Source organism: Mustela putorius, unplaced genomic scaffold, assembly GCF_011764305.1.
Source record: "Mustela putorius furo isolate JIRA1106 unplaced genomic scaffold, ASM1176430v1.1 tig00000145_pilon_pilon_pilon, whole genome shotgun sequence".
Classification (NCBI taxonomy): Eukaryota; Metazoa; Chordata; class Mammalia; order Carnivora; family Mustelidae; genus Mustela; species Mustela putorius.
In genome coordinates, this window is record NW_025421294.1 from 38369531 (window position 1) to 38383319 (window position 13789).

At 47.6% G+C, this 13789-nt stretch overlaps 1 protein-coding gene and 1 long non-coding RNA gene across 9 annotated transcripts in view; one reads left to right on the forward strand and one right to left on the reverse strand.

Moving 5' to 3' along the window:
* Nucleotides 1-2071: 2071 nt before the first annotated feature.
* The window catches only part of RANBP17 (RAN binding protein 17), a 314839-nt gene continuing 303121 nt past the window's right edge, over nucleotides 2072-13789 (reverse strand). For 6 of the 8 annotated variants that reach the window (XM_013062214.2, XM_013062142.2, XM_004737613.3 and 3 more), the window contains 3 exons: nucleotides 6371-6469; nucleotides 4407-4534; nucleotides 2072-2473 (listed from right to left, as the gene is read on the reverse strand). In XM_013062214.2, the coding sequence (XP_012917668.1) occupies nucleotides 2377-2473; nucleotides 4407-4534; nucleotides 6371-6469 (324 nt within the window). In that variant the 3' untranslated portion in view covers nucleotides 2072-2376. Of the gene's footprint in view, nucleotides 2474-4406; nucleotides 4535-6370; nucleotides 6470-9129; nucleotides 9185-13789 lie in introns of those variants that run through there. The other 2 variants (XR_006605410.1, XR_001181445.2) reach the window with 2 other exon arrangements.
* Nucleotides 4530-6389, forward strand: LOC123390800. The gene is made up of 4 exons (XR_006605411.1): nucleotides 4530-4914; nucleotides 5620-5704; nucleotides 5996-6096; nucleotides 6297-6389. It is a non-coding gene; the product is annotated as an uncharacterized LOC123390800 (long non-coding RNA).

The window sequence follows — 13789 nt, forward strand, 5'->3', positions numbered from 1 at the left end:
TTCTCTATTTTGCTTGCTCTGACGAAGCAAGATGCCATGTTGTGTGCTGCCCTCTGGAGAGGCCCATTCGGCAAGGCACTGAGGCTTTCAGACTGCCAGTCCGTGAGGAGCTGACTCCAAGCTTTGAGTGAGCATGGGAACAAGTCCTTCCCCAGCTGAGGCCTGGCCAACAATACTGATGACAGTCTGGGAGAGACCCTTAAGCAGGTGACCCAGCTACAGATTTCCAGCCCTCAGAGACTGGGAGATAATCAGTGTTGTTCTAAGCCACTACGTTTTGGGGTAATTTGTTCCATAGCAGCAGGGTTCAGAAAAACAAATGGAAGAAGATATGAATATGAACTGGTTTCAACTCACCGTTCTGAAATACAGGTCTTCTCTGGAGAAACCAGGACTTGCTCTGAGGTGAGAAAGACATGGATTCAGCTCTCACCTGTGTGGTCTGGGCAAGCTATGTACCACCTTTGGGCCTTCGTGGCCTCCCCTGAAGGTTGGGAGTAATGCTGTCTCCCTTCATAGGGCTCTTGTGAGGACCAAAGGGCATGGTAGATTCTCTGTGAAGTGTGTGCTGTGTCTGCTGTCAGCCTGTGTGAGGCCTCACAGTACCCCTGGAACCCCTGCTCCACAACAACGAACAGGCTGCCGTCGGCGGTGGGGGCAGGCCTGATAAGTCCTCCTCTGGGAGCAGCTCTCCAAGGCCAAGGTTGACGGAACCTTCCCTGGCTTCCCTGTGAAACCACCAGGTGACCTTTGGTGGCATGGCAAAGAAAAGCAAGGGCACACTGTTATTTTCTTGAGAGCATTTCAATGTAGATGGGGTGGTGCTTTTGGAATGAAGTGTCAGAATGGGGGAGGCCCTCTAGGAATCCCAATTTTGTGGGATGAGGCCCTGATTTCCTGGCCTCACATATAGAAGAGAAACATTTTGTAGTAATAAGCCCCTGAGAAACAAATTCTCAAGTCAGACTTCTTCCAAGAGTGGGATGTTTTATAAAGTTTAAAGTGTGCCTTCTCAAGGAAAATTACATTTCCCACTGCTAATGAAGTATAGCATAAGGCCACGGCTTGTGTTTCCATGGAATACCAGAAGCAACCCTCTTTGTAGCACACCTTTCCCTGATTTCCTGGCCTCACATATAGAAGAGAAACATTTTGAGATCAACTTGGGTGACTTTGCTTTGATGTGACATGCCTGTTGCTAAACTCAACTATCAAGAAAGGTTTCAAGAAACACTAGTCCAGGAAACATGATTATAACAGGGGCCTGTGGATTTACTTCTTCTTCACCAAGAAGGCCAACCTTTCATGTCTCATTAGCAATAAAGGGCACAATATTTGCTACGAGCCTGAACCACGAGGACAGAGCAGTGAGATACAAAAGCCAGATGACAGTGGCAATCTCAAATTAATAGCCTAGTTATAGTCTGCCACAAACTGGAAGGGCCTCCTTCATGTCCCGGGTTTAAGTCACAATCCCCAGGGTAGTCAAGGGTTTTTGTGGAGGGGCAGAAATCAGCTGTTCTTCATGCTCTGAAAATCTGAACTTTAGCACCTAGCTCTGTTTGGGTGGCCCAGGGCTGCGGTGAATATATATTATAATTGGGCACCTGCAGCTTGTCTTAAAAGTGAAACGGAGGCGGAAGGACTGAGTGCCAGCCCCGCCCAGCACCTCTTGCGGGGGTGGGGGCGGCCTCCAGTGCTCTCAGAAGGAATAGCTCTGCAGGCGGTAATTGTATGGCTTAATTCTTCTAGACCAAACCGCTTCAGATCTATGCCAGTGAAAAGCAAACGTTGTTTGTAAGTCATTTAATTGTGTTACTGTCTCTCAACTTTATCAGATGCTGCTGAGGCCAAGAGGGCTTTGCGTGGCCCTGTGGGAGGCTCTGGCGGGCTCCCAGCCTCGTTCTAAGTGCCCACAGCTCAGAGACCCCAACGCTGCTGCTTCCAGACTCCCAACAAACTACTAATTTAATGGGTTCAAATGGTATTTGTCTTGATACAGGATCCACGTTGAAGGCTGCTCTAAGACATTCACGACCTTGATGACAGAGTACCATTTACTAATGCAGACTTAGGTTCAAACCTGGTTTATTAAGTTCTTTGGTTAAATATTGTTTCTACACCCTTTTAGAGCATTATAACAACAAAGATAATGGTATTTTATAGAAAGACTGAAAACCCATCTCTTGCTTTCTCAAAGACTGAATTTACATTCAGTAAATTCTTAGAATTAGACCAGACTTATAAAAAAGGGATTTTGTTGTTGTTTCTTTTGAAAAATAGATTCTCCTGGGCTAGCCAACATCACTGTCCTGGGACCCGGATGCACATGAGTCTCTCGGTAAAGGCTGCTCGGCATGTGGTCGGGAGAGGCGGTCAGCTCATCATGTCCAGACTGCATGGCTCACTGCTGCCATCACTCCGCAGGGCCTCTGCCACGTCTCTTCTGAAGACGGACAGGTTCTGGGTGAACCTGCGGAAAAAGGAAGAAAGGCTGGGGGCAGTGGGAAGGCCGAGGTGGTGTGAGCAGGGAGGATGATGAAGACACTGCGGTGGTCAGGACCTTGGAGAGAGCCCCAATCCTGGCTGAGCTCCTTCCTACCACCTCCACTGCTGTCAACCAACCCCTGCTTCTTCCTCTCCCTTCCAGAAAACAAGGGTTTTACCACCAGATGTGCCTGGACCATTTTGAGGGGCACATTTTGTGGGTGTACTATTTAAAAACTGCTTTTAAAAGTCAAATTGCACACAGACAGTAAGGAATATAAAGAAATGAATCAAAGTTTCTGTGCCAAGCACTGGGTTGAGTTTACACACAAATCCATTTAGGCATCACAAGTCTTCCCAAAGGTCAGTATTCGTATTCTCACTTTGCAGACGAGAAAACCAGGCTAGATTACCTGGATTCGAATCCTGGCTTCACCACTTCTTAGTGGGGTGATCTTGGATGAATACTTAGCCACTTGTCTTGGGGCTCAACTGGAATAGCTACCTCATGGGATTGTGGGAAGTGAGAATTCACTGACTCAGTTGAGACAATGCCCGTATGTACTCACCCTAGTGCATGGCACGTGGAAGGCATCTGTATTCTCTTAAACAGGAGGGCTGTCTGGCATCATTTTACAGAGCAGCTCAGGAGGGGATATTCCAATTCCCAAGCCTCAAGTGATGCAATCTGCCCCCTTCTGGCACCTATGGTGTCCCCATTCATTCAGTCTCTTCTGCCTGCCAGAGGATCATGGCATGGGATGAGCAGTCAAGGGTGTGTCTGCAGAGCCTATCCGACTTGGCCTTGTACCGCCAGGGCCCAGGCTGGGGACCGCCACATGTCATTGGGATGACTAATGTCTCACATTTCAAATGGGGAAGCATCTGAATGTTACCACTTTTACAAGAGATGGTGCAGGCAATCCCTCCCAGGCCCCAAAAACATTTTTTTCCTACATTGTTCATTAGGGTCTGTTTCCTCCATTAGAAGCTTCTAATGGAGGCAAGGCAAAAACCTTGAACAAGTATTTCACCAATGTTATCCTCAATGCTGGCACACAGTCCATGCCCAATAAAGTTTTCTGCTCTAAATAAATGAACGGATGATAAGTCTGGGTTCCTTTCATTTAGATCTCATCGGCAACTGTAAAACCAGCCACTCTTAAAGGTTGGGCAGAGGAGGGAACTCACGTTTATTATGGCTCCTATGTCCTAGGTGCCATGCTTTACTACATTCTGTCCTTTCACTATCACAACCATTCTGTTGGCGAGCACACTGAGTATCAGAGCAGCTGACTGCCTTACTCACTGCCACACAGCCTGTAGAGGGCAGGGATAAAATTTAAAGTGGAGTCCGGCTGACCTCTAAGCCTGTGTTTGTTCAAACGCCGGGAAGGCTTTCCTTGTCCTTCATAGCAGTTCTGAGCTTTCCTTCTTTTGACCTTTTCAATGAGTTATTTTTCCTATCTTCTGCTGGATTATAGGGTGCATAAGGGTACAGGCTGCATTTTACTAATCCCCGCTTCTCTATATAGTGCCTAGCATGGTGCTTAAAACAAAAGCAAATAGGACATGTGGGTGGCTCCGTTGGTTAAGTGTCTGCCCTTGGCTCAAGTTATGATCCCAGGGTTCTGGGATTGAGTCCCACATCGGGCTCTCCGCTCAGTGGGGAGCCTGCTTCTCCCCCTCCCTCTGTCTGCCGTTCCCCCTGCTTCTGTGTGCGCTCTCTGTCAAATAAATAAATAAAATCTAAAAAAAAAAAAAAAAGCAAATACCTAGTAATATGTATTGGATGGAAATAAGCCGAGTCGAGGCTTACAAGATGTAACAGAAAAGCCACCTGAGTGCGTGCTCGGTGTCAGCACGATCCAGTTGTTTTCCACAAGCCACAGACGCTAAGCCTACTGGGCAGGGCTTACCTGTCTCTGTTCTTGACCAACAGGTTCTGCTCTACTCCTTCCATCAGGTTCCTGAAGCACTGGGCAAGGACCTCCTGCTTGGGGAGAGGCTGGCTGTTGATCAGACTTGCCCTCAGTTCACTGAAATACTGTGGGGAGAAAGAATAGCCTCAGGGCTTGGATGCCAGACCTGAGCCCCTGAGAGAGCTGTGGGGGAGGGTCTCGACCTGCTCCCTCGGCTCAGCGCTCCTCACTCTCAAAGGAGCTTCGGTCCAGGTCCACTTTGAACTTTAAGCCAAAGCAATAGCTCTGTTTCAAGGTGTAACTGTATTATCCCTTCTCATAAAGATCTCTTGTGATAATTGTTCTCCCATAATGGAACAATCTAGGCCCTCTGTGGGGGACCAAGCACGTGAAGGTCTTCCTGACTCTCATCTCCACTCATCACGGAAAGGCTGAAAGAGGAAGGGCCTCTTCTCCTCTGAGGCAGGAGAGAAGACTAACAAGGGAGGACTTGGGGTGGCTGGAGGTAAGGCCCAGGGTTCCCCATCAGGTTTTGTCATTGTCCTTGGCTTTCGTGACTTACTCCTCACACAAGCCCGGACTTGGTCCCGAGTGTCTGTCCGCTGGCTGAGGCTGGGTCTGCTCCCTTGAGGCCGGGTGCTAGAAGGGCTTGTTTCCTTCTGAAAGGGCCTTCTGGCCCTAAGAAATGCACCTGTCACACCCGGTGACGAAGAGCTGCACCGCCCTTCCCCTCAGCTGGGGTCTGCGGGCTTCTACACACACAAGCTCTTGCACAACACACAGCTCCTCATCATTGGAAACGGCTTAATTTCCGCACAAAGACAACATTTTGCGAGTCATGTGTTTATCCTTCCCAGCCCAAACAGCATGATATTTAATTTCCATCATACATTAAAACAGCCCACATCAAAAACACACATAATTAATATGTAGTCAGACTAATACTTAAATACTATATATCAGAGGCATTACACTTAAACCACAATGTCTTCCTGAACAAGATTGGGAATGCACAAAACTACTTATTTTTCCCTTTTATAATGATGCAGTGACTCACACCAAATAGAAAATTATTAGTTTTTCATCCCAAACCATGAAATATTGCCTCCATCAGTAAAGTATAATATTGTGATGTCATAAGCTTTTTCTAAACACTGAATTTGCCCTTATTCCCTCTCAATCATTTTAAAAGAACTGCTCTCTTTTATAGAGCTTGGATTTAAATCACAATAACACCGAGGGAAGATGAATGACAGTGCTATTGAATGTGGCTAAAATTGGATACTTCAGCACAGGTGAATGATGAGACAGCTCTTCTCTTTTTGATATATTTTCTTCTTCTATTAGTTTCCTTCCAAGGCTGGGATTTCAGTTTGAATTTTAATGTATGCGGCTGCCTCTAATCTCACTGTCTTTCTCCCCAGTACTATCTTATTGTATAGACAATTCATTCTCCCGAGCAGTAATGCACTGTTCCTCCTGACTGCTGGGGAGATGGGGGGTGGTTCAGGAGGAAGAAGCTGGAGGGCCTAGGAGGCTGCCCACGGTGGGAAGTGCACGTATGAGCTGGAGACTTGTGCTTTCAGGTGGAGGGTGCTGGTTCCGCAGTGAGTCCCTGAAGGGACGATGACCATGTACGCCAGTGGGGAGCAGAAAGAGTTGCAGCTTGAATTCCATAGGAAACGGGGTAAGGACATGAGGGGGAGCTTGAAGCACCACAGCGTGTGGTGGCTTTGGGTTCCAGAAGAGCTGGTCTTGAGGCCTTCACTTACCTGAAGAAGAGCTGAGGCCTCTGGGAAAGGGCCATCTGGGGGATTATGGCCTTGCCCCAGAGTGCTCAAGGTTCCAGCTCAAGCTCCGCTGTTCCTTCTGTTCTTCCTGTCGCAGCTCGGCCTGGCGTACAGTTTCTCCCTCCCCGCCCATGGACCATCTCCTGTGGACATTCCTGCAATCACACTTACCTTCTCGTTGAGCAGGATGAGCCCCAGCAGAGGCCTGGATACTGACCACTGGTTCCGACAGTCTTCAAAGACAATGGTGTTCATGAGGACAGACATCATCTAGAAGACAGAGTCAAATGATGACCTTAGTTCCGAGGTCCCCCCAACCCCAGGTCTGTCGTGGGCTCACCTTCTACCCTATATCGTGCCAACAGCCACGAAGGCTCTTCTTGGACAAAGAGTTTTGACCCTGTAAGCCTATACTGCTGCATGGAGGAACTCTTGGCCAAGAGGAAGAGCTTCTACCACCAAAAGCTTCGGTGAGAAACTTCTGGGTGGGCAGAAGTCAGAGGTTACAAAGCTAAGAGGGTCAGTCTCTGACCCTCAACCCTGGTATACTTTCCTCCATGCAAATCGCCAGAAGGCGACTTCTTGCCTCTCACTTCACCAGAGGTCACGTTATGGAGGGGCAACATCTCTCAGAGTGAGGGAGAAATGGGACACATTCCACGTGACCTCAGAAGGTCCCATTTCCTGCGGGCTCAGGCTCATCTGTTTTTCTTTCACTAGCTCACTCACTCACTTCACTTTTATATGTACATACAAATACATCCTCTTAAATTCAAAGTCTCAATACACCTAAGGGAGGTCAGAGAATAGGCATCTACTGTGACCTCTGCCCTGGGGGAGCTAGAAGCTTCCTGGGGCAGAGCACAGAGCAGAGAGATAGCTAGAAATTGGGCGGGGCCCATGGTAGTGGGATAGCAGTGGAGGGAGGGATGCTTCTGGGTCTTTGAGAAGGCAGCGAAGATTCCATAGAGAAGGTATGGGTTAAGGAGAGCACCGTACATGTGTTCTGGGGACAGAAGGCCATGCAAAAGGAGGTTGGGAAAAAACTGAGTGTGGCAGGGGAGAAGAGACGGGAGCCAGAGAACCCAGACTCAGGGCCAGGCTGGTAGACCATGCTGCGGAGCCTGGACTTCATCGTGATGAAGGGGGAGCCCGTGATGGGTTTGTGGCAAAGGAGAGATGCTCAGATCTGCACTTAAGCAAGATCCCTTCGGAGACAGTAGAAAGCGTGCAGTTGCGGGTGATATTAAAGGACGAAGGCCAGGGTTGGGGTTCCTACAACAGTCTGGGCAAGTGGCAGGGAAGCAAGCTTCGGTCCCCTGTGTGCAGCTGATGGTACACTTGCCTTTCCTTGGACACTTTATCTCTCATCTCTAGTCCTTCCGTATCCACAGCTCCAGAGCTCCTGTGCCCCAAAGAGCACAGCGGAGATGGTGGTTATGTGGGAAAGCTACCACCCACATGATCCCTGAAGGGGCTCTGGTGATGCCTGCTCTTGTCCCCTGCACTTCTGCAATCCAATCTGCCCAGCGATCTCAGGCCAATTACTGAACCCCTCTCTCTGTGTCAGTTTCATTAGCTATCAGGAGGGAAATAATAATCTAGCCCAAGAAAGCTCTGAGAATCAAATGAGATGGTGGAAATAAAAAAGTGTTGCAGAGAGGAAAAAGTGCCATAAACATTTAAGGTACATGATAACAACAGTAATGGGCATCTCTGTAGTTCGAAACATCTGCCGCCCCGTACATCATCCTCATCATCCTGACGGTTAGGCTGGCTGCAGGGGAAGCTGGCCAACTCCACGTTTACTGTATGTCCAGGCTCTCAGGGGAGAGGCGAGGGACTCAAGCCCAGCCCGCTGAACATCACTTGTTCCCACATACAATCTGACAAGCCACCCAAAGTCAGAGAGCCACAAATTAAATTGACAAGCAAAACTAACAGATCTACAGAGACGGTCTAAAATATTACGGGCTTCGCAATCTGAAGGCAGAATGGATATTTTAATGGAAAAGATTAAAGTCAGAGGCACCAAACTCCTCCAGTAACTGACAAAGCAATCCTGAAGTGATGTGCCAATTACTTTATACGGTCCCTCCGTGGATTCATTTGTCTGAATGCATGTATTTATGTCTGTAATAAGTAAGGCGATGTTTGAATAAAATACTTTTCTAAAAATAAAGTTGGCTAAAATGTCTGATTTTTAAAAACATTTTTTTTACTCTTCTGCAAAAATAGAGATTAGTGAGCAAATGTACTCAAGTGCTACTGACGTGGCAGCTGCGGGGGAGGGGACAGCAGAAGCGATGCCGCGGATTCCTTTGGACAAGCTCCCCCGCTGCCAGTTTGGAAGGATAGTGGGTGAAATGCCTACCTACAGAATCCTGATCCAGGTCCTGCAAAATCTCTGGTAGGAGGCTCTCTGTGCTCAATGACACGGACACATGCAGGCTCAAAAGGGGGCACCCTTGGCGACGCTGCACCCGGGCGCCCTAGCCTGCACGGAGTCACATAATGCAACTGAAAGCCTGGATTCCACAGGATCCAACAGGCCCCCACTCCCCAACTTCTGCTCACCCCCATACTGTTACAAGATGGCTGTAATGGCCATTCATGATCTGCCCAACTGAGGCCTCGTTTTCCAGGGCCCATGTCTAAAACACACACATTACCCACTGTATTAACCCAAGCCACTCTTCTGCCCAGCCAGGGAAGGGACCATTCGGGAAGAGGAGCTATGTGGCTTGGTCCACTTAGGAAAACCATAATCCACATTGCCTCAGCACTTACTCTTTCTCCTCCCTTCTCCCCACAGGCTTTGGTGTGAGTTTTCAGGAAATGTCCCTCCATGAGACAAAACCAGCATGATGTGGTAGGGACAGGCTTTGGAGCCTGCCAGAAAGGAGGCCAAATCCAGGCCTGCCACTTACCTAACTCAGATGCTGGGCGAGTCCCTTCACTTCTCTGAGGCTTTATTCTCCTTACCTGTAAAACGGGAGATTATAACAACTACTCTGAAGGGTTGCTGGGAGGACTGGCTTCCTTCATCTGTGTCAAGCATTTTGTACTGTGTCAGCTGCCCAGTAGGCATTCCATAATTGTGTTCCTTTATGGAATCTATGGTTTCCCTCTGTGGTGTGACCTAATGGAATTTCAGGGCTCAAGGAAACACCTCATTTCATGTCTTGCTTATGTTCAGATAAATGAGATCATAGTCTCCTCACAATTACCTAACTTGACAGAGAGTTGCAGTCAAAAGAAAACCCACCATAGCAAAGAGTCTCCAGACCATCCCTGTTTGTTCTGACACATGTATTAGCATGGAGTCTGAATGACAAGGTTTCTGCTCTTCTGAAGGCTCGTCATCTTCCAAATCAAACACAAAGCTACCACAAATACCTGACTTGGAAAGGTAAGACAAACTAATGTTGGGCCATCTGGATCTCCATCCACCCCTCGGCCCCTCTCCTCTGCCTGCGCCCCTAGGATGCTCTGGTCTGGGCACAAGCCTGAAGCACAGTGGACCCTGCAACCCGGATATGCTGGTCGTGCTCTCCCAGCGGCAAGGTGGTGACCACATGCTCTCATGTTTTGTCTCCTGCTGTTGTAGAATAAGCAAAGATGGGGCCTGTGTTGCAGGCTTTGCTGCGAGCTGGCGAGTCTGCACTCTAAGGAAGGTGGAGGCTCAGTGGCTCTAGAAGCTGGGTAGAGCAGGATGGTGGGGGTCACATGGCCCCTGTCAGTGCGGGGTGATTACTGGTTGTGAGACTAGTCCGTAAATTCCTGGGAGCTGAGACCAGGAGGGACTGCAGACTCTGTATCCCTAGGGCCTGGCATGGCATCTGGCACACAGCAGAGGCTTGGGAAATAGTGACTGAAGGAAACAATGGATACGTGAATGAATGAATGAATGAATGAATGAACGAACGGGAAAGGAAGAATGAACTATCAAGAGCAAAAGTATAAAAGGCTAAAGAACATTTTGAAAGGGGATAGTATAAAAAACAGAAAGTTCTGGCCTCAATGTCTGGCAAAAATCTGAAATGGGTAAATACCTAAATTAATACACTGTTCATTTCTAAGGATCTTGCCTTTGTGCTCGGAGCCTGAGAACTCTCCTAAGCTGCTGGTGTCCGTCCAGCCAGCAGCTCCCCAGGAGAGCCCTCGTGGGGCCACAAAGGCCGAAGGCTAATGCACCATCATCTCTACTGACCAGCACGTGCACCCAAGAGAGGTTGTGCCCGATGAGTTACTTGCTCGAGGCATCAGGCTACAGCTGTTGGGATGCGAGGGAGACTCAGGTACATGCAGGGGTCTGCCTGCGTCCCGAGGCCATGCCTGTGCCATCACGCCAGACTGCTGCCTGCTGCAGTCCATAGCAGGGCGGCGACCATCAGTGGCAGTGACCAAGGCCATGTGTCCTGCTTCTGCTGCAGTCTGCCCGGGCCCTGCTGGTGTGGGTGGGGAGGCTCGCTTCTGGGCATGATTACTCTGGCACCTTCTGTGGGCCTCCTGGATCACACGTATCTCCTCTGCTGTCTCCTTTGAGACTGGAATGGCTGCTGGAATCCCCACGATGAGAGTCCAGGCCAGCAGGTCCTGGAGAGCGTGCAGACCTTCCTGCCTCCTACCTGATGCTTCTAGAAACGTGGTGAACTGATTTTCAGACTCTCACGATGAACAACAGTAGACATAATTAATAGACTGTCTCTGGAAAATGGTCCACTGAATGTTTTCCTAAAAATAACAATTTCCCTCCCACCAAAAGTACCATGTACACAGTAATTTAAATTAACATCATTGAGAACATTAGTAAATTAAGCTAATTTCCTTTGTGTTACAATGTTCCCTACAAGGTGAACGCTTTTCACTGTTAGCAATCTTAGCGCCTACTGAATAATGCAACTAAAAGCCATTCCACAGAGTTCTGAGAACTAGAGGAGGAGACGCTAACCCTCCCTCTTGCTCCCGGCCTGTGTCAGGAAGACAAAACCCCGAAGCTGGAGCGACGCCATGAAGCCTGGTACTGCAGGGACGGGAGCCTGGATGTAGGGAGGGGAACACCCCCTCCTCCTTCTCCGGCCCCCTCTGTGCTCACTTCAGTTACACTATGACTTTGCTGCCTTCTCCTCCCGGAAATGGAAAATGGGAATGGGATGAGAGTCATCGGTCTTGTCCTAGAGGGGTAGAAACAGGGCCTGAGAGGGAAGCTTTGGTCTGACAAAGGAAGGACAGCCAGAGGAAAGGTGAGAGGCCCCGGATAAAGCCCTCCTGTGCCCGGATCTAAGTAGAGGGAAGAAGACAAAGCAAGGATGGTCTGGGCTTGGCCAAGAGGGCATGTCTGCAGAAGGAGGAATCTTAATCAGTCAGGAAAGGGGTCTTAAAGGGAAAAGAAATAGAATGCAAAATTCTCTACACCACTGGCCAAGCTGGAATGTTCTGGATTTTGACACAATGAGCTGAAGTTTTGAAGAACGACCAATGATAAATGGACCCAAAACTGAAGAGCGGGTCGTGTGTCTCAGCAATCTCTTGGCGTACATAACGGCCTTCCAGAAGGCCAGTAAGACAGGAGAGGGAATGCTGGCCCCAGCTAAAAACAATGAGCCAAAACCAGTATTGCTGGGATAGTGCAGTCAGATCTGAGCAAGCAGAGGAAACTTCTACCCATCTCCCCAGTCATTTCTCCAGAGCCCCTTGCCCGGGATGGAGATCCAGGATTGGGGAGAATCTGAATGCTGCCAAAGGAGGAAAAGCTTCCAGGTTTTCAGTGCTTGTGAAAGTAAGGCAGTTGCTGTCATTACCGAGTGCTGTTCCTGAGGCCATGTGCACAGCAGATATTGAAATGTGATCCTCCTCAAATTAGATACTAGTCATCTTTAGGGAAAAGGAATCAATTGTTCTCTTCGTCTGCTGTCTACTGATGTGATATTAGCGGAATGTTATGAAAAATGAAAGCAATGGACAAATAAGCACGTTATTTTCCAGCCTGGATTAACTAAGCCCCATCATCTATGTTATGCTAAATCTTTTAATGTCTGTGAATATTAAGCACTTTCCTAAATTCTTATTGTGCCTTTACAGCTTCATAATACTAGCAACTATTTAGCACTTAAAATGAAAAAACAAAACAAACAAACAAACAAACAAAACAAACCCTAACAAAATGCAAGATGCGGTGAGCCTCTTATTTTTAAAGAAACAAGATTTCAATCAATTATGGGTGACCCATTCCCCTTGGAAAATCATCTCAGAGTCATGCCTACTTGGCCTTTGCACAATGCTAGATTTGCTCTTGAAGCTTAAAAAAAAAAAAAAAAAGCAAAACATCTTTTTACCAATAACGGCATTCCAGGATTGCAGGCCTGGTTAACTCATCTGGTTCTGGTCATACATTAGTGACGCATATCTGCACATTTAAACCAACAGCACTCTCTTCCTCTGCCCCCTCCTATGCAAAGTTAAAGGATGCTTTTCCTCCAAGTGATAAATCGCCCAGGATATTAAAGAAACTCTTCCATCCACTGTAAAATCTAAGGAAATACTCAACCTGGTTTTGCTGTTGTTTCAATTTTCTCCATTACCAACATTACCCCTAGTTCTGAAGACATTCATTTTAATCATCGTTTATCGGGGAAAGAATTACCTGCCAGTCTTCTGGCTTATATGAAAGAAGATAAAGTTGGAATGAAACTTCAGGATTAATTAATTGAGAGTACTGCCTGTAATGTGTCTACTCTGAACGTTACAGCGCACATCACAATGAAAACAGTTTTATTTTCCATGGTTGAAATAAATTATAATAAATAATTCATTTCAATGGCAGAGATGTACTGGAGAGCAAGAGCAGCAAAATTGACTACGCTACACTGTGAGTCTCATTCTTGAATCTTCATTATCCATTTGAAACTTTTTACGAGTAGTAAATCATATTGCAAGTGGCTGCAGATCTCATAAAGCAGCTTGCTGCATTCAAATAAAACCAGAAAACCTGGGGCACTGGGAGTCTGCAGGCCCTGCCACTCAGCACTATTTGGGAAACTCTTTCTCACTCTTCTCTTGCCAGCATCAAACAGAACACTTTCCACTTGATATAAAAATTAAGCATCACTTGTCAAAAACGTCATCTACGTTTCCTCTGGGTGGGAATGGTGGGAAAATCTCTATGTAGAGGAACGACCTTCACCTTCACAGGCATTTCCCTCTAATTTTTATTCCCAAATGAATGACTGCCACACAGCCAGGTTCTAGAACCTCAACGGCCTCTACTAGCCTCCGGGGGGCCCTCAATTAGCAAATATGTGTACAAACTCAAGAGAGAGGGGCACATGTGCTATGTTTCTGTCTAAAAAGAACAGCCAATCTTCATAGGATGGGTGATATTAAGCTTGAACCTTAAAAGATATATATAAGCATCAGCAGGGAAGGAGGATATATCATGAAGAGGAAATAAAATGAGAAAAGACAAAGCAGACAGGGCTTGGGATGTCTGAGGAACAGTTAGCCTCCTCTTTTGAGTAGAAAGCAGAGCTGAGAGCGGGGAGCTGAAGGCTGGGCAGGGTCCAGGCTCTAAAAGGCCTGTGCTGGGGC